This window comes from Spea bombifrons, chromosome 4 (assembly GCF_027358695.1).
Source record: "Spea bombifrons isolate aSpeBom1 chromosome 4, aSpeBom1.2.pri, whole genome shotgun sequence".
In the NCBI taxonomy this organism is placed as follows: Eukaryota; Metazoa; Chordata; class Amphibia; order Anura; family Pelobatidae; genus Spea; species Spea bombifrons.
The window spans coordinates 112,949,408-112,972,269 of record NC_071090.1 but is presented as its reverse complement, the minus strand read 5'-3'; the positions used below and the strand labels follow the sequence as shown (position 1 = coordinate 112,972,269).

The window sequence follows — 22,862 nt, the reverse complement described above, 5'->3', positions numbered from 1 at the left end:
TGTCCCGTCCGTGTCACGTCTCTCTCTATTGGTTTAAGGGGATCCCCGTGTTTGTCCCAGGAGATCCTGAAAGCCAGCTCAGGGTTGGATGTAATAAAACACGGAAAGGAACTCATTTCTGCCAAAAGCAGATTTCACAAAAACCGAGGCCACGTGGACCCCAAGTTACAGCAGAAAGCCCCTTCCCAGTCTATCTTCTCACCCCAGAGCGGAAACGGCCCCGCAGCCGTATCAAACATTCATCCCCAACACGCGTGTAGCCAGAGGGTTTGGAAGTGGCTCAACACGCCCTCCGGGGGCCAAAAACAAGGCCACGACTTTACGGGGAAAAAGGGAGAGCCGTGGAACACAAAACGCACCGGAACCGCTCCAGAAAGACCCCAAATGCTTCATTCCCAACTCGGTAAAGGGAAAGGAATGAGTCCCATTCCTCAAGTAACTGTCTCACGGCCTGAATCTCTCTCCCTACAGGAATGTCTCCCGTTCCTCAAGTAACTGTCTCACGGCCTGAATCTCTCTCCCTACAGGAATGTCTCCCGTTCCTCAAGTAACTGTCTCACGGCCTGAATCTCTCTCCCTACAGGAATGTCTCCCATTCCTCAAGTAACTGTCTCACGGCCCGAATCTCTCTCCCTACAGGAATGTCTCCCATTCCTCAAGTAACTGTCTCACGGCCTGAATCTCTCTCCCTACAGGAATGTCTCCCATTCCTCAAGTAACTGTCTCACGGCCTGAATCTCTCTCCCTACAGGAATGTCTCCCATTCCTCAAGTAACTGTCTCACGGCCTGAATCTCTCTCCCTACAGGAATGTCTCCCATTCCTCAAGTAACTGTCTCACGGCCTGAATCTCTCTCCCTACAGGAATGTCTCCCGTTCCTCAAGTAACTGTCTCACGGCCTGAATCTCTCTCCCTACAGGAATGTCTCCCGTTCCTCAAGTAACTGTCTCACGGCCTGAATCTCTCTCCCTACAGGAATGTCTCCCGTTCCTCAAGTAACTGTCTCACGGCCTGAATCTCTCTCCCTACAGGAATGTCTCCCGTTCCTCAAGTAACTGTCTCACGGCCTGAATCTCTCTCCCTACAGGAATGTCTCCCGTTCCTCAAGTAACTGTCTCACGGCCTGAATCTCTCTCCCTACAGGAATGTCTCCCGTTCCTCAAGTAACTGTCTCACGGCCTGAATCTCTCTCCCTACAGGAATGTCTCCCGTTCCTCAAGTAACTGTCTCACGGCCTGAATCTCTCTCCCTACAGGAATGTCTCCCGTTCCTCAAGTAACTGTCTCACGGCCTGAATCTCTCTCCCTACAGGAATGTCTCCCGTTCCTCAAGTAACTGTCTCACGGCCTGAATCTCTCTCCCTACAGGAATGTCTCCCGTTCCTCAAGTAACTGTCTCACGGCCTGAATCTCTCTCCCTACAGGAATGTCTCCCGTTCCTCAAGTAACTGTCTCACGGCCTGAATCTCTCTCCCTACAGGAATGTCTCCCGTTCCTCAAGTAACTGTCTCACGGCCTGAATCTCTCTCCCTACAGGAATGTCTCCCGTTCCTCAAGTAACTGTCTCACGGCCTGAATCTCTCTCCCTACAGGAATGTCTCCCATTCCTCAAGTAACTGTCTCACGGCCTGAATCTCTCTCCCTACAGGAATGTCTCCCGTTCCTCAAGTAACTGTCTCACGGCCTGAATCTCTCTCCCTACAGGAATGTCTCCCGTTCCTCAAGTAACTGTCTCACGGCCTGAATCTCTCTCCCTACAGGAATGTCTCCCGTTCCTCAAGTAACTGTCTCACGGCCCGAATCTCTCTCCCTACAGGAATGTCTCCCATTCCTCAAGTAACTGTCTCACGGCCCGAATCTCTCTCCCTACAGGAATGTCTCCCATTCCTCAAGTAACTGTCTCACGGCCCGAATCTCTCTCCCTACAGGAATGTCTCCCATTCCTCAAGTAACTGTCTCACGGCCTGAATCTCTCTCCCTACAGGAATGTCTCAAGCGTTTCACCGATGGTCTCGGTGCCATGGTAGACAGTCACACGGTAATGTCTGCATATCGCCTGGGCGGTGAATGTCGCTGACCCCGCCGCCGCGCCCCTCTCGCTGACCCCGCCGCCGCGCCCCCCTGGCTGACCCCTCCGCCGCGCCCCCCTCGCTGACCCCGAGAGGGATTCCTCGTCTCCTGGCCAGATTCCCCGTTTTGCTAGCTGTCTCGTTTGACGTTGTGTCTTTTGTGTCCTTCTGTCGCAGCCTCTGCTCTCCTCCTGCCCCGGGCCAGCTTGCTCTTGACCTCTTTTGCCCCAACCAGGTCCATGTCCTCACCACCTTCTGTCTTCTCAGGATCTTCTGGACTCCATTCAAGAAAGCTTCAAACACAAACTTCTTCATCTTCTGAAAGAGTGAGACATCCACCTTAAACTCTCTCTCTGCGGCTGTCTCTTTTTTCTTGTTTTCCAGATGTTTGTGGAAACCTCTCCTCTCTTTCTTTAAATAACGGCCCGTTGTGGTTTCTGTCTCTTGGAAGCCCTTAATCTTGTGGTTCTGAGACGTATCGGGGGTTCTCTACCTTCCTGTTTCTTTCCAAGGGATCTGAGATCTTTTCGAGACAGTCGGAAGGAGTTAGAACGCTGCCGGGAGGGCCTGGAGAGTGTCCTGCATCACAACGCAGAGATATCCCGCAAGAAAACCCAAGAGGTGCAGGACTCGGCAGTCTCCGTGTACACAGCCCGTCGGGCCTTCCGAGAGCGAGCGCTGGAATACGCCCTGCAGGTGAGGGGTGACGCTCTGATACGTCCTCCGCCCCGCTCTCCAAGGCGGTCTCGTTAAAATCTTATATGAAACGGCGTCCCGGCGCTGGGAGTCTCGATAAAGCGCTTGGGTACCCATGTATCTGTCGCTCAGAGACAGCCGCCAGGAGCGTCTGCCGGATTCAGTAACCCCTCTGGTGGAACGGAACCCGCTTACTGCCCGGGATTTGCCCCTCACGGGGTAGGTGGTGGCAGACCGGTAGCTGCGGAGGCCGGAGTGACGTTACTTCCCCGATTTGGAGTCTTGGGTCGAGGGAATTACTTTTTTATTGGGTCAACGTAGAAAAAGATGTTTCCGGATCTCACCTGAAGATGAGACCTCTGAGGTCTGGAAACCTCTTTACCCGGATTTACCCGGATTTACCCCTGGGCACCGAGTGACTCTCTTCTGTCTGTTTCTTTCAGATTAATGTCATTCAAGGAAAGAAGAAATTTGATATCCTGCAATTTGTGAGTGTGAGGGTTAATAGGGCAGTATGGGGGGAGTTAATGGGGAGGTGTATATGTGGGTGGGGTAATGGGGCAGTAGGGGAGAGAGTTAATGGGGAGGTGTATATGTGGGCGGGGTAATGGGGCAGTATGGGGGAGAGTTAATGGGGCAGTGTATATGTGGGCGGGGTAATGGGGCAGTATGGGGGAGAGTTAATGGGGCAGTGTATATGTGGGCAGGGTTATGGGGCTGTATGGGGGAGAGTTAATGGGGCAGTGTATATGTGGGCGGGGTAATGGGGCTGTATGGGGGAGAGTTAATATGGCAGTGTATATGTGGGCGGGGTAATGGGGCAGTGTATATGTTGGCGGGATAATGGGGCAGTGTATATGTGGGCGGGGTAATGGGGCAGTATGGGGGGAGTTAATGGTGCAGTGTATATGTGGGAGGGGTAATGGGGCTGTATGGGGGGAGATAATGGGGCAGTGTATATGTGGGCGGGGTAATGAGGCAGTGGGTGGCTGGCGGGGTTTCTAAGACATGGAGAGCAGGGATCAGGAACTTGTTCCGCGAGCCTGGTGTGTGGAGCAGAATGGGGCTGATGGTTGTGATTGCCCGGTCTGGGGCCGATGGCTGTGATTGCCCGGTCTGGGGCCGATGGCTGTGATTGCCACGGTCTGGGGCCGATGGCTGTGATTGCCTGGTCTGGGGCTGATGGCTGTGATTGCCCGGTCTGGGGCTGATGGCTGTGATTGCCCGGTCTGGGGCTGATTATTTCATGCTGTTTCGGGGGCTCTTTTCACAGATGCTGCAGGTGATGGACGCCCACGCCACCTTCTTGGCACAGAGTCAGTTGGCCATACAGAGCCTGGATCAGTACCGCCGTGACCTGGCCACGCAGGTACCGGGGGGAGTGGGGTTCCGATGCCGGTTATTTCCGGTGTCCGCACGCGGGAGCCTCTCTGTTTGCTGCACCAATCACGCGCGACGAAGCGGGGGCTGCAAAGTGTAATGTTAAATGGGAAAACAGCATCCAAAAGCCCACAAAGTCGGGAGCGCAGCTTTAGGTTTTTGCCCTATTTCACCATTTTTAACATTTCTTTTGAATTCTTGGTCACGTGTCTGCGCAGGTTCACCAGTCTGTGTTGGAAGCGGCCCGGGAGCAGAGAGACCTGGAGCAGAAGCTCATTACCATCAAAGACAAGGTGGGATAGAATCCGTGTCTCGTTACCGGTGGCCTTGTACTAGTGATACAGTGACGTTACCGGTGGCCTTGTACTAGTGATACAGTGACGTTACCGGTGGCCTTGTACTAGTGATACAGTGTCGTTACCGGTGACCTTGGACTAGTGATACAGTGACGTTACCGGTGGCCTTGTACTAGTGATACAGTGATGTTACCGGTGGCCTTGTACTAGTGATACAGTGTCGTTACCGGTGACCTTGGACTAGTGATACAGTGACGTTACCGGTGGCCTTGTACTAGTGATACAGTGATGTTACCGGTGGCCTTGTACTAGTGATACAGTGTCGTTACCGGTGACCTTGGACTAGTGATACAGTGAAATTACCGGTGACCTTGGACTAGTGATACAGCGACACTACTGGTGGCTTTGGACTACTGATACAGCGACATTACCGGTGGCTTTGGACTAGTGATACAGCGACACTACTGGTGGCCTTGTACTAGTGATACAGTGACGTTACCGGTGGCCTTGGACTAGTGATACAGCGACACTACTGGTGGCCTTGTACTAGTGATACAGTGACATTACCGGTGGCCTTGGACTAGTGATACAGCGACGCTACGGGTGGCCTTGTACTAGTTATACAGGGTCGTTACCGGTGACCTTGGACTAGTGATACAGCCACACTACTGGTGGCCTTATACTAGTGATAGTGTCGTTACCGGTGGCCTTGTACTAGTGATACAGTGACATTACCGGTGGCCTTGGACTAGTGATACAGCCTTGGACTAGTGATACAGTGACATTACCGTGGCCTTGGACTAGTGATACAGTGACGTTACCGGTGACCTTGGACTAGTGATACAGCGACACTACCGGTGGCTTTGGACTAGTGATACAGCGACATTACCGGTGGCTTTGGACTAGTGATACAGCGACACTACTGGTGGCCTTGTACTAGTGATACAGTGACATTACCGTTGGCTTTGGACTAGTGATACAGTAACATTACCGGTGGCTTTGGACTAGTGATACAGCGACACTACCGGTGGCCTTGTACTAGTGATACAGTGACATTACCGGTGACCTTGTACTAGTGATACAGTGACATTACCGGTGACCTTGTACTAGTGATACAGTGACATTACCGGTGGCCTTGTACTAGTGATAGTGTCGTTACCGGTGACCTTGGACTAGTGATACAGCCACACTACTGGTGGCCTTGTACTAGTGCTACAGTGATGTTACCGGTGGCCTTGGACTAGTGATACAGCCTTGGACTAGTGATACAGTCACATTACCGTGGCCTTGGACTAGTGATACAGCGACACTACTGGTGGCCTTGTACTAGTGATACAGTGACATTATCGGTGGCTTTGGACTAGTGATACAGCGACACTACCGGTGGCTTTGGACTAGTGATACAGCGACATTACCGGTGGCTTTGGACTAGTGATACAGCGACACTACTGGTGGCCTTGTACTAGTGATACAGTGACATTACCGGTGGCTTTGGACTAGTGATACAGTGACACTACCGGTGGCTTTGGACTAGTGATAAAGCGACACTACCGGTGGCCTTGGACTAGTGATACAGCGACACTACCGGTGGCTTTGCACTAGTGATACAGCGACATTACCGGTGGCTTTGGACTAGTGATACAGCGACACTACCGGTGGCTTTGGACTAGTGATACAGCGACACTACCGGTGGCTTTGGACTAGTGATACAGCGACACTACCGGTGGCTTTGGACTAGTGATACAGCGACACTACCGGTGGCCTTGGACTAGTGATACAGCGACGTTACCGGTGGCTTTGGACTAGTGATACAGCGACACTACCGGTGGCTTTGGACTAGTGATACAGTGACATTACCGGTGGCTTTGGACTAGTGTTACACCGACACTACTGGTGGCCTTGGACTAGTGATAGTGACATTACCGGTGGCTTTGGACTAGTGATACAGTGACATTACTGGTGGCTTTGGACTAGTGATACAGTGACATTACCCGTGACCTTGTACTAGTGATACAGTGACATTACCCGTGACCTTGGACTAGTGATACAGCGACACTACCGGTGGCCTTGGACTAGTGATACAGCGACATTACCGGTGGCTTTGGACTAGTGATACAGCGACATTACCGGTGGCTTTGGACTAGTGATACAGCGACATTACCGGTGACCTTGGACTAGTGATACAGCGACACTACTGGTGGCCTTGGACTAGTGATACAGTGACATTACCGGTGGCTTTGGACTAGTGATACAGTGACATTACCGGTGGCTTTGGACTAGTGATACAGCCTTGGACTAGTGATACAGTGACATTACCGTGGCCTTGGACTAGTGATACAGTGACATTACCGGTGACCTTGGACTAGTGATACAGCGACACTGCTGGTGGCTTTGGACTACTGATACAGCGACATTACCGGTGGCTTTGGACTATTGATACAGCGACACTACTGGTGGCCTTGTACTAGTGATACAGGGTCGTTACCGGTGGCCTTGTACTAGTGATACAGTGTCGTTACCGGTGACCTTGGACTAGTGATACAGCCACACTACTGGTGGCCTTATACTAGTGATAGTGTCGTTACCGGTGGCCTTGTACTAGTGATACAGTGACATTACCGGTGGCCTTGGACTAGTGATACAGCCTTGGACTAGTGATACAGTGACATTACCGTGGCCTTGGACTAGTGATACAGTGACGTTACCGGTGACCTTGGACTAGTGATACAGCGACACTACTGGTGGCTTTGGACTAGTGATACAGCGACATTACCGTTGGCTTTGGACTAGTGATACAGTGACATTACCGGTGGCTTTGGACTAGTGATACAGCGACACTACCGGTGGCCTTGTACTAGTGATACAGTGACATTACCGGTGACCTTGTACTAGTGATACAGTGACATTACTGGTGACCTTGTACTAGTGATACAGTGACATTACCGGTGGCCTTGTACTAGTGATACAGTGTCGTTACCGGTGACCTTGGACTAGTGATACAGCCACACTACTGGTGGCCTTATACTAGTGATAGTGTCGTTACCGGTGGCCTTGTACTAGTGCTACAGTGATGTTACCGGTGGCCTTGGACTAGTGATACAGCCTTGGACTAGCGATACAGTCACATTACCGTGGCCTTGGACTAGTGATACAGCGACACTACTGGTGGCCTTGTACTAGTGATACAGTGACATTACCGGTGGCTTTGGACTAGTGATACAGTGACATTACCGGTGGCTTTGGACTAGTGATACAGCGACACTACCGGTGGCCTTGGACTAGTGATACAGGGACATTACCGGTGGCTTTGGACTAGTGATACAGCGACATTACCGATGGCTTTGGAGGAGTGATACAGCGACACTACCGGTGGCTTTGGACTAGTGATACAGCGACACTACCGGTGGCTTTGGACTAGTGATACAGCGACACTACCGGTGGCCTTGGACTAGTGATACAGCGACATTACCGGTGGCTTTGGACTAGTGATACAGCGACACTACCGGTGGCTTTGGACTAGTGATACAGTGACACTACCGGTGGCTTTGGACTAGTGATACAGTGACATTACCGGTGGCTTTGGACTAGTGTTACACCGACACTACTGGTGGCCTTGGACTAGTGATACAGTGACATTACCGGTGGCTTTGGACTAGTGATACAGTGACATTACCGGTGGCTTTGGACTAGTGATACAGTGACATTACCGGTGGCTTTGGACTAGTGATACAGTGACATTACCCGTGACCTTGGACTAGTGATACAGTGACATTACCGGTGACCTTGGACTAGTGATACAGCGACACTACCGGTGGTCTTGGACTAGTGATACAGTGACATTACCGGTGGCTTTGGACTAGTGATACAGCGACATTACCGGTGGCTTTGGACTAGTGATACAGTGACATTACCGGTGACCTTGGACTAGTGATACAGCGACACTACCGGTGGCCTTGGACTAGTGATACAGCGACACTACCGGTGGCCTTGGACTAGTGATACAGTGACATTACCGGTGGCTTTGGACTAGTGATACAGTGACATTACCCGTGACCTTGGACTAGTGATACAGTGACATTACCGGTGACCTTGGACTAGTGATACAGCGACACTACCGGTGGCCTTGGACTAGTGATACAGCGACATTACCGGTGGCTTTGGACTAGTGATACAGCGACATTACCGGTGGCTTTGGACTAGTGATACAGCGACATTCCCGGTGGCTTTGGACTAGTGATACAGCGACATTACCGGTGACCTTGGACTAGTGATACAGCGACACTACCGGTGGCCTTGGACTAGTGATACAGTGACATTACCGGTGGCTTTGGACTAGTGATAGTGACATTACCGGTGGCTTTGGACTAGTGATACAGTGACATTACCGGTGACCTTGGACTAGTGATACAGTGACATTACCGGTGGCCTTGGACTAGTGATACAGTGACATTACCGGTGGCCTTGGACTAGTGATACAGTGACATTACCGGTGTCTTTGGACTAGTGATACAGCGACACTACCGGTGGTTTTGGACTAGTGATACAGCGACACTACTGGTGGCTTGTACTGTTGGTCTCTTTGCCGGTGGCACGTTGTATCGCTGACATGTTGTCACCTCACTAACTTGTTGAATATCTCAATGTTCCTATAGGAGTCGTGGCTGCGCTCACCGTGCATCGGGAGGGCAGCGGGTGAGGGGCACCGGTTGTATGTCGCACACATTCATATTTTTGGTGCTAACGCCACCGTCTGCCATTCATTCTCCATCACTTCTCGTTTGGGCAGGAGGTCTCTGACGAGGATGCCGTCTCGCAGGGTGAGGACGCGTCTTCTGATGTAGTGATAGAAGGATATCTCTTCAAACGGGCCAGTAATACATTCAAGACGTGGAGCCGGTAAGAGATGGGACGACGGAGGGGAAGCTTTAACACGAGGCGACAGGATGGAAGGGGAATTGGGAACGTGTTGGGCAATGGGGGTATTGTTCTAAAAGGGGCATGGGTGAGTGGCTTCTTGACAAGAAGGGAGGGGAAGAGTTGGGGGAAGCCAGAGAAGGGGTGGGGTGTTGGGTGGAGGGACACGGGGCGGGGTGTTGGGTGGGCGGAGGCACACAGGGCGTGGTGTTGGGCGGGTGGAGCGATACTGGGTGGGGTGTTGGGCGGGTGGAGGGACACTGGGCGGGGTGATGGGCGTTAACCAGTCTCCTCTGTCTCCGCAGTCGCTGGTTTTCCATCCAGAATAATCAGTTGGTTTATCAGAAGAAAGTGGTGAGTGAAGCCCACCCTGCCCCCCCGAAGCCCACCCTGCCCCCCCTGAAGCCCACCCTGCCCCCCCTGAAGCCCACATGTCATTTCCTCAGACGGGTGGCCTCTAGCGGGTCCTGCGCAGCTCTGGCGCTGACCGTCCTCCCGGTCACGCTTTGTCCTCGCGGTTCTTTCCCGAAAACCATTAAATCCAAGTCGATGAGCCGTGGCTCTTTAACCCCCGAGTGCATGAATACCCCACTTTATCAGTAACGCATTAACCCTCATTGTATAACGTCGCCACCGGTGTAACGGCTTTTAACCCTTCGTGTAGGACGTCGTGACCGTCGTGGTGGTCGACCTTCGCCTCTGTGCGGTTAAACTCTGTCCCGATGCCGACAGACGGTTTTGCTTCGAGGTTGTGTCGCCGACAAAGTGAGTGATTTACAAATGATCTTCATTTAGCCCTTAGCTATTTACCCCGCTTTCTCCTCTGAGGCAGTTTCGGGACCCTTGCTGAAAACCCTCTGAACAGGGGGTTCAGAGGAGCTTACAATCTATCATCCTGAGACTCTCAGCCAGCATCCTGAAGGAACCATCTGTCCTCCTCTCCGGCCACTGGCTTCTCCACATCCCCCTCGCTACAATCGCACCATTCTTTTGTCTTATTCCCCCTCAGCCGCCTATTAGATTGTAAGCTTCTGGGAGCAGGGCCCTCTCCTCCTTCTGTGCCGGTCTCTCATAAGGTGTATGAAACGTATTGTGAGTCCTCATTGTCCACCTGTGGTAAGAGCGCTACGCAACCTGCCACGTAGGAGACATTATGGTTCTGGTGGACTGTTTGCCCTAGAAGGCCTCTCTATCATCTCTTTGATTGTAGTGTATACACAGGCAGCAAGACTCGCTTGGCTCTGATTGGCTGGAGGGTGTGTGCAAAGTGAGACTTCACTATAATCTCATTGGTGGGGACACTGGCCTTTGACGCCTCATATGTTCCACTGGCAGGTCTAGTCCTGCAGCGTGTGGCTGGGTAGGTGGGGGCTGGTGGCTGGGTAGGTGGGGGCCGGTGGCTGGGAAGGTGGGGGCCGGTGGCTGGGTACGCGGGGGGCCGGTGGCTGGATATGTGAGCATAAAACTGTTACGCACGGCCGCACACATCCCTCCGTTGGGCACACTGACGTCATCAGGTGACTGCTGGCCTTAATGTCCCAGTGCTGCCACGCAATCACTAGTGTGGCCCTGCCAGACTCCCATTGGTTGGGGTGTGTATGCGGCAAGATGTTGCTGGGCTCTTATTGGTTGGGGTGTGTATGCGGCAAGATGTTGCTGGGCTCTTATTGGTTGGGGTGTGTATGCGGTGAGATATTGCTGGGCTCTTATTGGTTGTGGTTGTGTATGTAGTGAGAAATAGCAGGGCTTTTATTGGTTGGGGTGTGTACGCGGCGAGATGTTGCTGGGCTCTTATTGGTTGGGGTGCGTGTCGCTGGCCCGTAGCGTGTCATGCCTAATGCGATGTGTGCTGTTGCAGGTCATGCATGCTGCAGGCAGAGTCCGAGCGGGTCTTACAGCTGTGGGTCAGCGCAGTCCAGCGCAGCATCACGACCGCCTACAACGACAACAAGCGGGACAGCGGCAGCCTAGTAAGTAACAGCGGAGTGGGTGAGCGCAGTGCTAGCGGCAGGACCCCGGCTTGCCCACAACGGCTTCCATCTTTTTCAGCGCCTGCCACGATCTGCTACCGAGGCGCCCGAGCAGCAGAGAGGTTTGCAGTGCGCACAGGATGCCGTGCTGAGGGTCCCTGGAAACGCCGCCTGCTGTGATTGCCGGGCAGCCGAGCCGGAGTGGGCCAGCATCAATCTGGGGGTGACTCTTTGCATAGAGTGCAGCGGGATCCACAGGTCAGGATCTGTCTCTGCCAACTAATTATTCCTATACTCCGACGGGGGGCTCCAAATAATTCCTATACTCCGACAGGGGGGCACCTTATTATTCCTATACGCCAACGGGGGGCGCCTAATTATTGCTATACTCCGATGGGGGGGCGCCTAATAATATTCCTATACTCTGACTGGGGGGCTCCTAATTATATTCCTATACTCTGACTGGGGGGCTCCTAATTATATTCCTAAACTCTGACTGGGGGGCTCCTAATTATATTACTAAACTCTGACTGGGGGGCTCCTAATTATTCCTATACTCCGACAGGGGGGCACCTAATTATTCCTATACGCCAACGGGGGGGCGCCTAATTATTCCTATATGCCGACAGGGGGGCGCCTAATTATTCCTATATGCCGACAGGGGGGGCGCCTAATTATTCCTATACTCCGATGGGGGGGGCTCCTAATTATATTCCTAAACTCTGACTGGGGGGCTCCTAATTATATTGCTAAACTCTGACTGGGGGGCTCCTAATTATATTCCTAAACTCTGACTGGGGGCTCCTAATTATATTGCTAAACTCTGACTGGGGGGCTCCTAATTATATTCCTAAACTCTGACTGGGGGGCTCCTAATTATATTCCTAAACTCTGACTGGGGGGCTCCTAATTATTCCTATACTCCGACAGGGGGGCACCTAATTATTCCTTTACGCCAACTGGGGGCGTCTAATTATTCCTATATGCCGACAAGGGGGCGCCTAATTATTCCTATATGCTGATGGGGGGGCGCCTAATTACTCCTATACTCTGATGGGGGGCTCCTAATTATATTCCTAAACTCTGACTGGGGGGCTCCTAATTATATTGCTAAACTCTGACTGGGGGGCTCCTAATTATATTCCTAAACTCTGACTGGGGGGTCCTAATTATATTGCTAAACTCTGACTGGGGGGTCCTAATTATATTGCTAAACTCTGACTGGGGGCTCCTAATTATATTCCTAAACTCTGACTGGGGGCTCCTAATTATATTGCTAAACTCTGACAGGGGGGCTCCTAATTATATTGCTAAACTCTGACTGGGGGGCTCCTAATTATATTGCTAAACTCTGACTGGGGGCTCCTAATTATTCCTATACTCCGACAGGGGGGCTCCTAATTATTCCTATACGCCAACGGGGGGGCACCTAATTATTCCTATATGCCGACGGGGGGGGCGCCTAATTATTCCTATATGCCGATGGGGGGGCGCCTAATTATTCCTATACTCCGATGGGGGGGCTCCTAATTATATTGCTAAACTCTGACTGGGGGGCTCCTAATTATATTCCTAAACTCTGACTGGGGGGCTCCTAATTATTCCTATACTCTGACTGGGGGGCTCCTAATTATTCCTATACTCTGGGAGGGCTCCTAATTATTCGTATAATCCGACGGGGGGGCTTCTAATTATTCCTATACTCTGACTGGGGGGCTCCTAATTATTCCTATACTCTGGGAGGGCGCCTAATTATTCCTATAATCCGACGGGGGGGCGCCTAATTATTCCTATAATCCGACGGGGGGGCGCCTAATTATTCCTGTACTCCGAAGGGGGCTCCTAATTATTCCTATTATCCGAGGGGGGGCTCCTAATTATTCCTATAATCTGACGAGGGGGCTCCTAATTATTCCTATACTCTGACGGGGGGGCTCCTAATTATTTCATGTCTTGCTCCATGCAGAAGTTTAGGGGTACATTTCTCCAAAGTCCGCTCGCTGACGCTCGATTCCTGGGAGCCGGAGCTCATTAAGGTAACGGGATGGTGCAGAGGAGGACGCAGTATGTGTGTCTGTACATGTGTGTGTGTATGTTGATATATGTATGTGTGTGTTTATATGTATGTTTGTGCATGTGTGCATGCATGTATGTATGTGTATGGTTGTGCGTGTATGTGTGTATATGGGTGTGTCTGTGTATCTATGTGGGTGTGGGTGTATGGTGTGCGTGCGTATCTATGTATGTATGTATGCGTGTGTATCTATGTATGTATGTTTGTGGCTCCATGTGGCGTAGACTCCGCTGCCTTGCATAAGAAGCAGGCTGCGTATCAGCGCATGTTCCCAGGTCACGTTAATTCACTGAACTCGGTTGGGTTGGCCCCGTGGGCCCCCGAGATCTTGATCTTTAGCAGACAGGGCCCGAGTTAGGGTTGGTCCTGTTCCCAGCTGCCGGTGACGGGGTGATTAGTTTGGTAGAAGGGTGGATTGGGGCATATTTTGGACGGGGAGGGTAACTTTGAACCTCTTCATCCTGTTTGCAGCTCATGTGCGAACTCGGAAACAACACAATCAACGCCATTTACGAGGCCCGAGTGGAAGAAATGAACATAAAGAAACCAACTTCCTGCAGTACACGGTGACATCACCAATGTTATGACATCATTACTAACCATATGACTGCGTGAGGGAATATCGGGGTGTGGCTGACACTGACCTCTCTATCTAGCAGTGAGAAGGAGATATGGATTCGGGCAAAGTATGTAGAGAAGAAGTTTATCACCAAGCTCCCTCAGACGGCGCTGCGCACCTCCGCTCCTCAAACCAACCGGCCAATCAGCAGCCCTGAAGTAAGGAGCGCAGGACACAGGCCTAACAGCGGAGCCGACGTGAAGCCGCAGACGGGCCGGGCGACCGCCGCCACGGCCAGACAACGAGGGAGTGAGCATGGGGCGGACGCAGAGGAGAACCAATCACTCAGCAGGCTCCGAAAAACTCCTAAGCCAGTGCTGAGACCGAAACCGGGCCTGGCTCCGCCCATGAGGGGTAATTACTTGCGCTTGTGTAGCAGACGCACCCCCAGAGCCCACGGCCAATCCCCTCGGGTTACACTTGTCCCCTGTGTGTTGTTTCCCTGCAGGGGGAGGCTGTGGATATGGGGAAGCGGTTGACGTGCGCAGCCTCCACCCCGGGGCCCTCTTATACCGAGCCGCTGAGCATCGCTACCTCCCTACAATGGCAGACGCTCTCGCCCACGGCGCGGACGTGAACTGGGTGCGGGCGGATGAGGATGGGAAGACCCCTCTGATCCGGGCCGTGCTGTCGGTGAGTGTCGGCTCCAAACAAACACATTCTGCACCCAGAGACCCCCCCGTTTACCCCCCGTCTCTCCCTCTCAGGACTCTCTTGTTGCCTGTGAGTTTCTTCTGCAAAACGGGGCGAATGTAAACCAAGCCGATAAGGATGGAAGGGGGCCGCTGCACCACGCCACCCTGCTGGGGTACACAGGGTGAGTTTACCCCCATATCCCGGCACCCACCTACAGCCAGGGATACAACGAATCCCCCATAACACCCCCGGCACCCACCTTCAGCCAGGGATACAACGCATGCCCCGTAATACCCCCAGCACCCAGCGACAGCCAGGGATACCACCAATCCCCCCGGCACCCACCTACAGCTAGGGATACAACGAATGCCCCATAATACCCTCGGCGCCCACCTACAGCCAGGGATACCACAAATCCCCCATAATACCCCGAAACTCACCTAGCGATGGGAGTTAGTGTCAGGGGGGAGGGCGGTCTCTGTCTGTATATAACCGGCACTGAGTGATGGGAGTTAGTGTCAGGGGGGAGGGTGGTCTCTGTATATAACTGGCACTGAGTGATGGGAGTTAGTGTCCGTGCAGGGGGGAGCGCGGTCTCTGTTTGCACTGAGTGATGGGAGTTAGTGTCCGTGCAGGGGGGAGCACGGTCTCTGTATATAACCGGCACTGAGTGATGGGAGTTAGTGTCAGTGCGGGGGCACCGTGGTCTCTTGTCTGCACTGAGTGATGAGAGTTAGTGTCCGTGCAGGGGGGAGCACGGTCTCTGTATATAACCGGCACTGAGTGATGGGAGTTAGTGTCCGTGCAGGGGGGAGCACGGTCTCTGTATATAACCGGCACCGAGTGATGGGAGTTAGTGTCAGTGCGGGGGCACCGTGGTCTCTTGTCTGCACTGAGTGATGGGAGTTAGTGTCCGTGCAGGGGGGAGCACGGCCTCTGTATATAACCGGCACTGAGTGATGGGAGTTAGTGTCCCGGTTATCGCTTCCTCTCGCCCCCCGCACTCACCGTGGTCTTTCCTCCGCAGGCTGGCGTGTCTCTTCCTGAAGCGGGGCGCGGATATTAACGCCGTGGACACCCGCGGGAAAGACGTCCTCTCCATCGCCATAGAAACGGCCAACGCCGATATCGTGACTCTGTGAGCAAACCATATATAAACCACACGCTGCGCTCCGCCCCCAACGCTCTATCAACAAGAGCTTCCTACTGGCGATCCTGTCACATGACAGGAAGCTGGCTCTGTGTAATAAACCACTGAGCGGGGTTAACGGGAATGAATTTATTTCGCTGCTGCCGTTTCTAACCCATGCTTCTCGCCCTTAGGCTGCGCTTGGTGAAGATGAGAGACAGCGACCTCGCGCATGGACAAGCAGGTGAGGGGCGGTGGGCGGCACCTTCTACGGGCGGCGATTTGTACGCGCGCCTCCGGCCGGCGTTCTTTTTTTTTTTGCTCTTATGGTACGTTCCGTCTTCTCGCCCCGCAGGAGACGAGACGTTCATGGACATATTCCGCGACTTCTCTCTCATGGCTTCAGACGCCCCAGAGAAGCTCTCCCGCAGAAGCCATGACATGCGGCTCAGCACCCTGTAAGCGAGGATCACAACCGCCCCGCCTGGGGGCATTAAAACCGTGACGGACCAGAGGAAGCTCCGTAAGAAGTTCCAGGCGTCCCCCCCCCCGCCTGATTAAAGACAAATCTTATCTAATTACCTGTTTTTGGTTTCAGTAAAAAAGTTAAAAAATAGAAACCCGTGGGGCGCGGCGTTTACCTCCAAGGGCCACGATCTATACCACAGGCAGCGGCGTCGCACCTCACAGCAAGCTCTTCAGTCTCTGGAGAAGAATGCCCCGCTTGTCACGAAGGGAGTGCAGCCCCTTGTGGGCAGGTCTTTGTTGGTCCTGCTCCCTGACTGGTCAGTGCTATCCCCTGAGGCAAGTTATGTTCTGCCCTGCTCCCTGATTGGCTAGTAGAATCCCTTGGGGGCAGGACGTTTTCTGCTCTGCTCTCTAACCAGTCGGAGCAATCCTTTGGGGATGGGTCACATTGTGTTCCGCTTCCTGATTGGTCAGTGCTGTTGCTCAGGGGCAAGTCCCTCGGCCCTGACCTCTGACTTGTCTTCAGTACGAATTTGTAAGTCCGCTTCCTACAGCAGATTCCAGGCAGAGCGAGAAGGATGAGGGAACCGGCGAGGAGGAAGGCCCCGGAAACGGCAAAGGACAGGGAGAAGTTACCGGTCAGGTCCCGCAGCCACCCTGAAAGAAAGGATACAGGACTGACTGCGTGCGCCACGCTACACAGGAAGTGTACTTACTGCCTAGCAGTCAGACCCCCTGCCCCACGCTACACAGGAAGTGTACTTACTGCCTAGTGGTCAGACCCCATTCTACACAGGAAGTGTACTTACTGCCTAGCGGTCAGACCCCGTGCCCAACGCTACACAGGACGTGCACTTACTGCCTAGTGGTCAGACCCCATTCTACACAGGAAGTGTACTTACTGCCTAGTGGTCAGACCCTGTGCCCCACCCTACACAGGAAATGTACTTATTGCCTAGCAGTCAGACTCCATGCTACACAGGAAGTGTACTTACTGCCTAGTGGTCAGACCCTGTGCCCCACCCTACACAGGAAATGTACTTATTGCCTAGCAGTCAGACTCCATGCTACACAGGAAGTGTAGTTATTGCCTAGCGGTCACACTCCATGCTACACAGGAAGTGTACTTATTGCCTAGTGGTCAGACTCCATGCTACACAGGAAGTGTACTTATTGCCTAGCGGTCACACTCCGTGTTACACAGGAAGTGTACTTATTGCACTAGCGGTCACACTCCGTGTTACACAGGAAGTGTACTTATTGCACTAGCAGGGACATCCAGTTACCGCTTATTTCGGGGCCCAGTGTCTTCGCTGTGTACAGAAAGAGCCCGAGCTACTCAGGATCTCACAGAAAGACGCCCAGGGGTACCGCTGGCACTCGCTTTGCGGACAGATCTGCTGTGGCAAATATAACCACTTCAAAGGTGGTAGGTGCCCAAACTGCCCCGTCCGTGGCTTTTACATTAATAAACCGTCTTTCATAACATGGAGTCCTTTATTCCGGCCCTCGTTTGTAAACGGAAGGCGGGTCGTCCCTTCTGATCACGTTTGGGATTTCTAGTATTCTTACCCCAGAGAGAGGGTTTTTACGCGCCAACAGCGGAAGTAGTTAGTAGTTGTGGTTAGTAGTTAGTGGTTAGTATTAGTGGTTAGTAGTAGTTAGTGGTTAGTAGTAGTAGTTGTGGTTAGTAGTAGTAGTTGTAGTTATTAGTAGTAGTTAGTGGTTAGTAGTAGTAGTTGTGGTTAGTAGTAGTAGTTGTGGTTAGTAGTAGTAGTTGTAGTTATTAGTAGTAGTTAGTGGTTAGTAGTTGTAGTAGTTAGTGGTTAGTAGTAGTAGTTGTGGTTAGTGGTTAGTAGTAGTTGTAGTTATTAGTAGTAGTTAGTGGTTAGTTGTAGTAGTTATTAGTAGTAGTTAGTAGTTGTGGTTAGTAGTTGTAATTATTAGTAGTGGTTAGTAGTAGTTGTAATTATTAGTAGTAGTTAGTGGTTAGTATTAGTGGTTAGTAGTAGTTAGTAGTTGTAAGTATAAGTAGTAGTTAGTGGTTAGTAGTAGTAGTTAGTAGTTGTGGTTAGTAGTAGTAGTTGTAGTTATTAGTAGTAGTTGTAATTATTAGTAGTAGTTAGTGGTTAGTATTAGTGGTTAGTAGTAGTTAGTAGTTGTAAGTATAAGTAGTAGTTAGTGGTTAGTAGTAGTAGTTAGTAGTTGTGGTTAGTAGTTGTAGTTATTAGTAGTAGTTAGTGGTTAGTAGTAGTAGTTAGTGGTTGTGGTTAGTAGTTGTAGTAGTTATTAGTAGTGGTTAGTATTAGTGGTTAGTAGTAGTTAGTAGTTGGAAGTAGTAGTAGTAGTAGTAGTAGTAGTTAGTAGTTAGTAGTTGTGGTTAGTAGTAGTAGTTAGTGGTTAGTAGTCTTAGTGGCTAGTAGTAGTAGTTAGTGGTTGTGGTTGTAGTGGTTATTAGTAGTAGTTAGTGGTTGTAGTGGTTATTAGTAGTGGTTAGTGGTTGTAGTGGTTATTAGTAGTAGTTAGTAGTAGTAGTAGTAGTGGTTATTAGTAGTAGTTAGTAGTTGTAGTAGTTATTAGTAGTAGTTAGTAGTTGTGGTTAGTAGTAGTAGTTAGTAGGATTCATCGCGTTAATCCCCCGTGAGATTCCAAAAATGTAAATAGTCACCAGGAGGTGGCAGCCGGTAAATCAGGACGGGGTTATTGGGGCACTAAAGTCTCAAAAGTGACGGCAGCTGAACCTTCACCAAACAACAGAGGGCATAAAAATGTGGACTGCATAGACAAATACCACCTCCTGCCAGAGGCAGAACGGGCAACGTCTGCTCCGCACGATGGGGAATCTGTAAACAAATGCGAGGGTTAAAGTACAGGAGGAGAAAAGTTACAGCAAGAGACTGGAATCTAACACCAGAGGCTGAGACGGAACGGAAAGAAGTTGGTAGATAAAGGTGGTAGATAAAGGGAACAGCCTCCCAGCAGAAGTGGTAGAGGGTAATACAGTGAGGGTATTAAACATGCATGGGATAGACATACGGCTCCTGAATCTAAGACGAGACCAACGACTGATTAAGCTTTGAGTCTTTACAGCAGGTTACTAGATGGGGGGCCGGATGGGGCCAATCTGCCGGCTGATTGTATGTAAAGTACTGGGGGGGGTTTCACTATGTGGCCACATATTGCTCAGCCCCCCCCCACACATTATATTGGGGAGTCATGGTGGGCTAAGCACAAAGCAGGGCTGCTAGCGATATGGCAGCAGGGGGCATTCTGACACAGCGAGGTACTTGATACCAGAGGCAAGGGCATTTAAGTAGCATGGAGACGCTCTGACCCCTTGCTTTGTTTGCAGCCCCCCATTCTTGCTGCGTCCCCCAGAAGTCCCCTCTGTACCCCGCGGACCCCGTCTCACCTGATATGGGGGCTCCGACGAGGCCTCCTACGCTTTCCACCATTTGCAGCAGTCCCAGGGCAGGTAGGACTTTCTGTTCCCCCACCACTCCGGGGAGGGCAGCGAACACCCCCGGGGTCAGGGCCCCGGCACAGAACCCAAAGGCCACCGCGGCCGCGCCCATCTCCACCAGTCCGCTGGCCAATGGCAGCAGCGCTTGGACCACGGCCGTCACCCCTGTCCACATGCTGAGAAGGGGCAGCATGCGTTTGGGCGTGAGATCGGACAGCCAGCCGGCAAACAGTCGCCCTCCCACGTCGGCCACCCCGACCAGCGACATGATCAGGGCCGCCTGCCGCTCGCCGGCTCCCCTCGCCTGCATGTGGGCTACCAGGTGGGCAAAGGGCACGAAGTATCCGGTGTTAATGAGGGTGATGGCCAGGCAGTAGAGGAGGAAGGGCCCGTCGCACAGCAGCTCGCAGCCCCACAGAAAGGAGCGCGTTTCGCCGGACGCTTCCCCCGGCAGGGGCCGAAGGACGGCTCCACACGGCACGGAGTGGAGGGTGAGGCCGGCCAGCAGCAGCATTGCCCCCCGCCAGGAGTATTCTTCAATGAGGTACTGCAACAGGGGGCTCATGGCAAACGACAGGGTGCCCACCCCAGTCAGAACAAAGCCCGTCGCCAGCGAACGCCTCCGGGAGAAATAGCGCGTCACGGTGGCCATCGAGGGGGAGAATATCAAAGCCCAACCGAGTCCTGTGGGGAGGAAAAACAATAAAGGAATGAGGCTCCCTCAGTATGAGTCTGCCCCAGTCTCAGCTGTGGGTCTGCCCCTTCCCATGCAGGCTTTTAGGGTGTAAGTTACCTGACAAGCCCCCAATGCACAGGTACAACTGGTAGAGGCTGGTGGCAAAAGAGGCACAAAACATCCCCAGGGAGGCAAGAAGCCCCCCCAACACAATAACTGGTCGGGGACCAAATCTCAAGGCGAGCGCACAGCCGAGGGGACCTGGGGAGAAAAAAAGAGAGTCAGCAGCGGCTCACATTACCCAAGTCTCTAACAAGCTCTAGGCTGGGGCAGTGGGGGTATAAAGCAAAAGCCAGGGGCGCCCAACATGCGCCCCGCTGGACACGGAGGTGCATGAGGTCTATACCAGGGCGCTCTGAGCAGCAGGGGCGCATCGGGCGAGGGGCGCATCGGGCGAGGGGCAATGTCTGTGCCGGCTGAGTCTATAGTGAGATAATAAGAGAGTGTGTGAGAGAGAGTGAGAGAGTCAGTAAGACTGTGAGTGTTCTCAGTATTTAGTGATGGGAGTCATGGTGTAACACCATCTGTGTCTGGATCCCCATATAATGGTAGCAGTCGGTATACAGGAGGCGAGGGGCGGTGGGGCAGTCGGTATACAGGAGACGAGGGGCGGTGGGGCAGTCGGTATACAGGAGACGAGGGGCGGTGGGGCAGTCGGTATACAGGAGGCGAGGGGCGGTGGGGCAGTCGGTATACAGGAGACGAGGGGCGGTGGGGCAGTCGGTATACAGGAGCCGAGGGGCGGTGGGGCAGTCGGTATACAGGAGGCGAGGGGCGGTGGGGCAGTTGGTGTGGTCTGAGGGTGATAGGGTAGTCAGTGGGGTAAATGCTGCCGGCAGGGATATTCATTAACTAAACGTTTATAAGACGCGTGGCAGAGAGAATGTCACGGGATCCGGCACATAATCTTTCTAATCAGAAAGTGCGAGCTCCTGGGGACAGCGCTCACCGCGAGATCATTTGCTCCCCAGCCTCCCGTTAGATAAGTAGATTGCTAGCTCCCGGGGTCAGGTTATCACATGTGTGTTTATAGATCGTACCCGCACCTCCCCCCCAGGCCCTGCCACGTTCTGCTGCTTCAGGGAATTCCTAACGGAGCATAAAATCCGACCTTTGCTCTAAGAACCCTGCAGCATATCTCACCCCTGGAAACTCCCCGGACCCTGCAGAGCATCACCCCCCCACACTATAAACACAACACAGAAACTGTTTCTATGGCAACAATCCGTGCTCGCTTTGTGCCACAAAAACTAAGAACGAGACAAAATGTTCTAAGAATAAGTTGTGGGCGGGGTTTGGGCACTGGCTTGGGCGGGGCTGGTTACCTCCCATGCTTAATCCCATCCCTCGGCCAGCGCCTCCCCCGCTTAACCCCACTCCTCGGCCAACGCCTCCCCCGCTTAACCCCACTCCTCGACCAGCGCCTCCCCCGCTTAACCCCACTCCTCGGCCAGCGCCTCCCCAGAATTAACCCATCACTTGCCTCCTGTTCTAGTCAAGTAGTGTTATAATTTGCCAGTGGGCCCCTTGAGGACCCGCAGAGTGCCCACTCGCCCCATCCTCCATAGAACTCACTCATTAGCTGCTGCACGGCCACTCCGCAGGACGTCACCCAGGACACGCTCCCCGCAGCCGAATCAAAATACTCCACAAACTCCGGGAAAAATACCCCAAACGAGCGAAGGGTCCCAAAAACCAGGCCGGCCTGCAGGAAGCAGGAGAGCAGCAGCACTGCACCCCACACGTCCCCATCCTGGGGCAGAGAGAGGGACATCAGCGACCCTGCGGAGAAAGAGACACGGTGAGGGGGTCCCGACCGCCCGGCCCACACAGCGAGGGGGTCCCGACCGCCCCGGCCGACACAGCGAGGGGGTCCCGACCGCCCGGCCGACACAGCGAGGGGTCCCGACCGCCCCGTCTGAGGGGGGAGATACAGAATGACCCCCCCCGAGCCTCACACGGAACACGGAGACTCAGAAAACAATATCCTGGAGTGTGACCCGCTAACAATCCACCGACACGCAGAGACATGCCTGGCTCTCTCTCTATTACACACAACGTCTCTCTCTATTACACGCACCGTCTCTACCTCTCTCTATTACACGCACCGTCTCTCTCTATTACACACACCGCCTCTCTCTCTGTATATTAGACACACTGTCTCTCTCTCTCTGTATTAGACACACTGTATCTCTCTGTATTAGACACACTGTCTGTCTCTCTCTGTATTAGACATACTGTCTGTCTCACTGTGTATTAGACACACCGTCTCTCTCTCTATGTATTAAACACACCGTCTCTCTCTGTATTACGCACGCTGTCTGTCTCTCTCTGTATTAGACACGCTGTCTGTCTCTCTCTGTATTAGACACACTCCCCACCTGTCTCTCCGTATTACGCACGCCGTCTCTCT

At 52.8% G+C, this 22,862-nt stretch overlaps 2 protein-coding genes across 3 annotated transcripts in view; one reads left to right on the top strand and one right to left on the bottom strand.

The window, feature by feature from the left end:
• The window catches only part of ACAP1 (ArfGAP with coiled-coil, ankyrin repeat and PH domains 1), a 23,415-nt gene extending 7,013 nt beyond the window's left edge, over positions 1–16,402 (top strand). The window contains exons 4-22 of the mRNA XM_053464539.1: positions 1,984–2,037; positions 2,336–2,394; positions 2,581–2,764; positions 3,208–3,252; positions 4,038–4,133; positions 4,363–4,437; positions 9,227–9,336; positions 9,660–9,708; positions 10,019–10,119; positions 11,213–11,324; positions 11,404–11,582; positions 13,291–13,360; positions 13,870–13,964; positions 14,055–14,371; positions 14,466–14,650; positions 14,725–14,834; positions 15,681–15,791; positions 15,977–16,026; positions 16,138–16,402. Coding sequence (XP_053320514.1) covers positions 1,984–2,037; positions 2,336–2,394; positions 2,581–2,764; positions 3,208–3,252; positions 4,038–4,133; positions 4,363–4,437; positions 9,227–9,336; positions 9,660–9,708; positions 10,019–10,119; positions 11,213–11,324; positions 11,404–11,582; positions 13,291–13,360; positions 13,870–13,964; positions 14,055–14,371; positions 14,466–14,650; positions 14,725–14,834; positions 15,681–15,791; positions 15,977–16,026; positions 16,138–16,244 — 2,109 coding nt within the window. The 3' untranslated portion in view covers positions 16,245–16,402. The remainder of the gene's footprint in view (positions 1–1,983; positions 2,038–2,335; positions 2,395–2,580; positions 2,765–3,207; positions 3,253–4,037; positions 4,134–4,362; positions 4,438–9,226; positions 9,337–9,659; positions 9,709–10,018; positions 10,120–11,212; positions 11,325–11,403; positions 11,583–13,290; positions 13,361–13,869; positions 13,965–14,054; positions 14,372–14,465; positions 14,651–14,724; positions 14,835–15,680; positions 15,792–15,976; positions 16,027–16,137) is intronic.
• LOC128492099 (monocarboxylate transporter 13-like) lies at positions 15,918–22,862 on the bottom strand. 2 transcript variants are annotated; one of them, XM_053464542.1, is made up of 4 exons: positions 22,831–22,862; positions 20,507–20,650; positions 19,663–20,397; positions 15,918–16,907 (listed from the first exon to the last, which is right to left on the bottom strand). In XM_053464542.1, exons 2-4 carry the CDS (start codon positions 20,568–20,570, stop codon positions 16,510–16,512), a joined length of 1,197 nt encoding a protein of 398 aa, XP_053320517.1. In that variant the 5' UTR covers positions 20,571–20,650; positions 22,831–22,862; the 3' UTR covers positions 15,918–16,509. The 2 variants fall into 2 exon arrangements, with proteins under 2 accessions (XP_053320517.1, XP_053320515.1); XM_053464540.1 differs by lacking the exon at positions 22,831–22,862 and adding an exon at positions 22,025–22,225.

Excerpts from the sequence above, each read along its gene's own strand:
- LOC128492099 (XM_053464540.1), bottom strand. The coding sequence starts at position 22,223 with ATGTCCCTCTCTCTGCCCCAGGATGGGGACGTGTGGGGTGCAGTGCTG. Across the intron at positions 20,398-20,506 it reads GTGCATTGGGGGCTTGTCAG|GACTCGGTTGGGCTTTGATA; the intron begins GTAACTTACACC and ends TCCTCCCCACAG. Across the intron at positions 16,908-19,662 it reads CGTCGGAGCCCCCATATCAG|GGTGGCTGCGGGACCTGACC; the intron begins GTGAGACGGGGT and ends CCTTTCTTTCAG.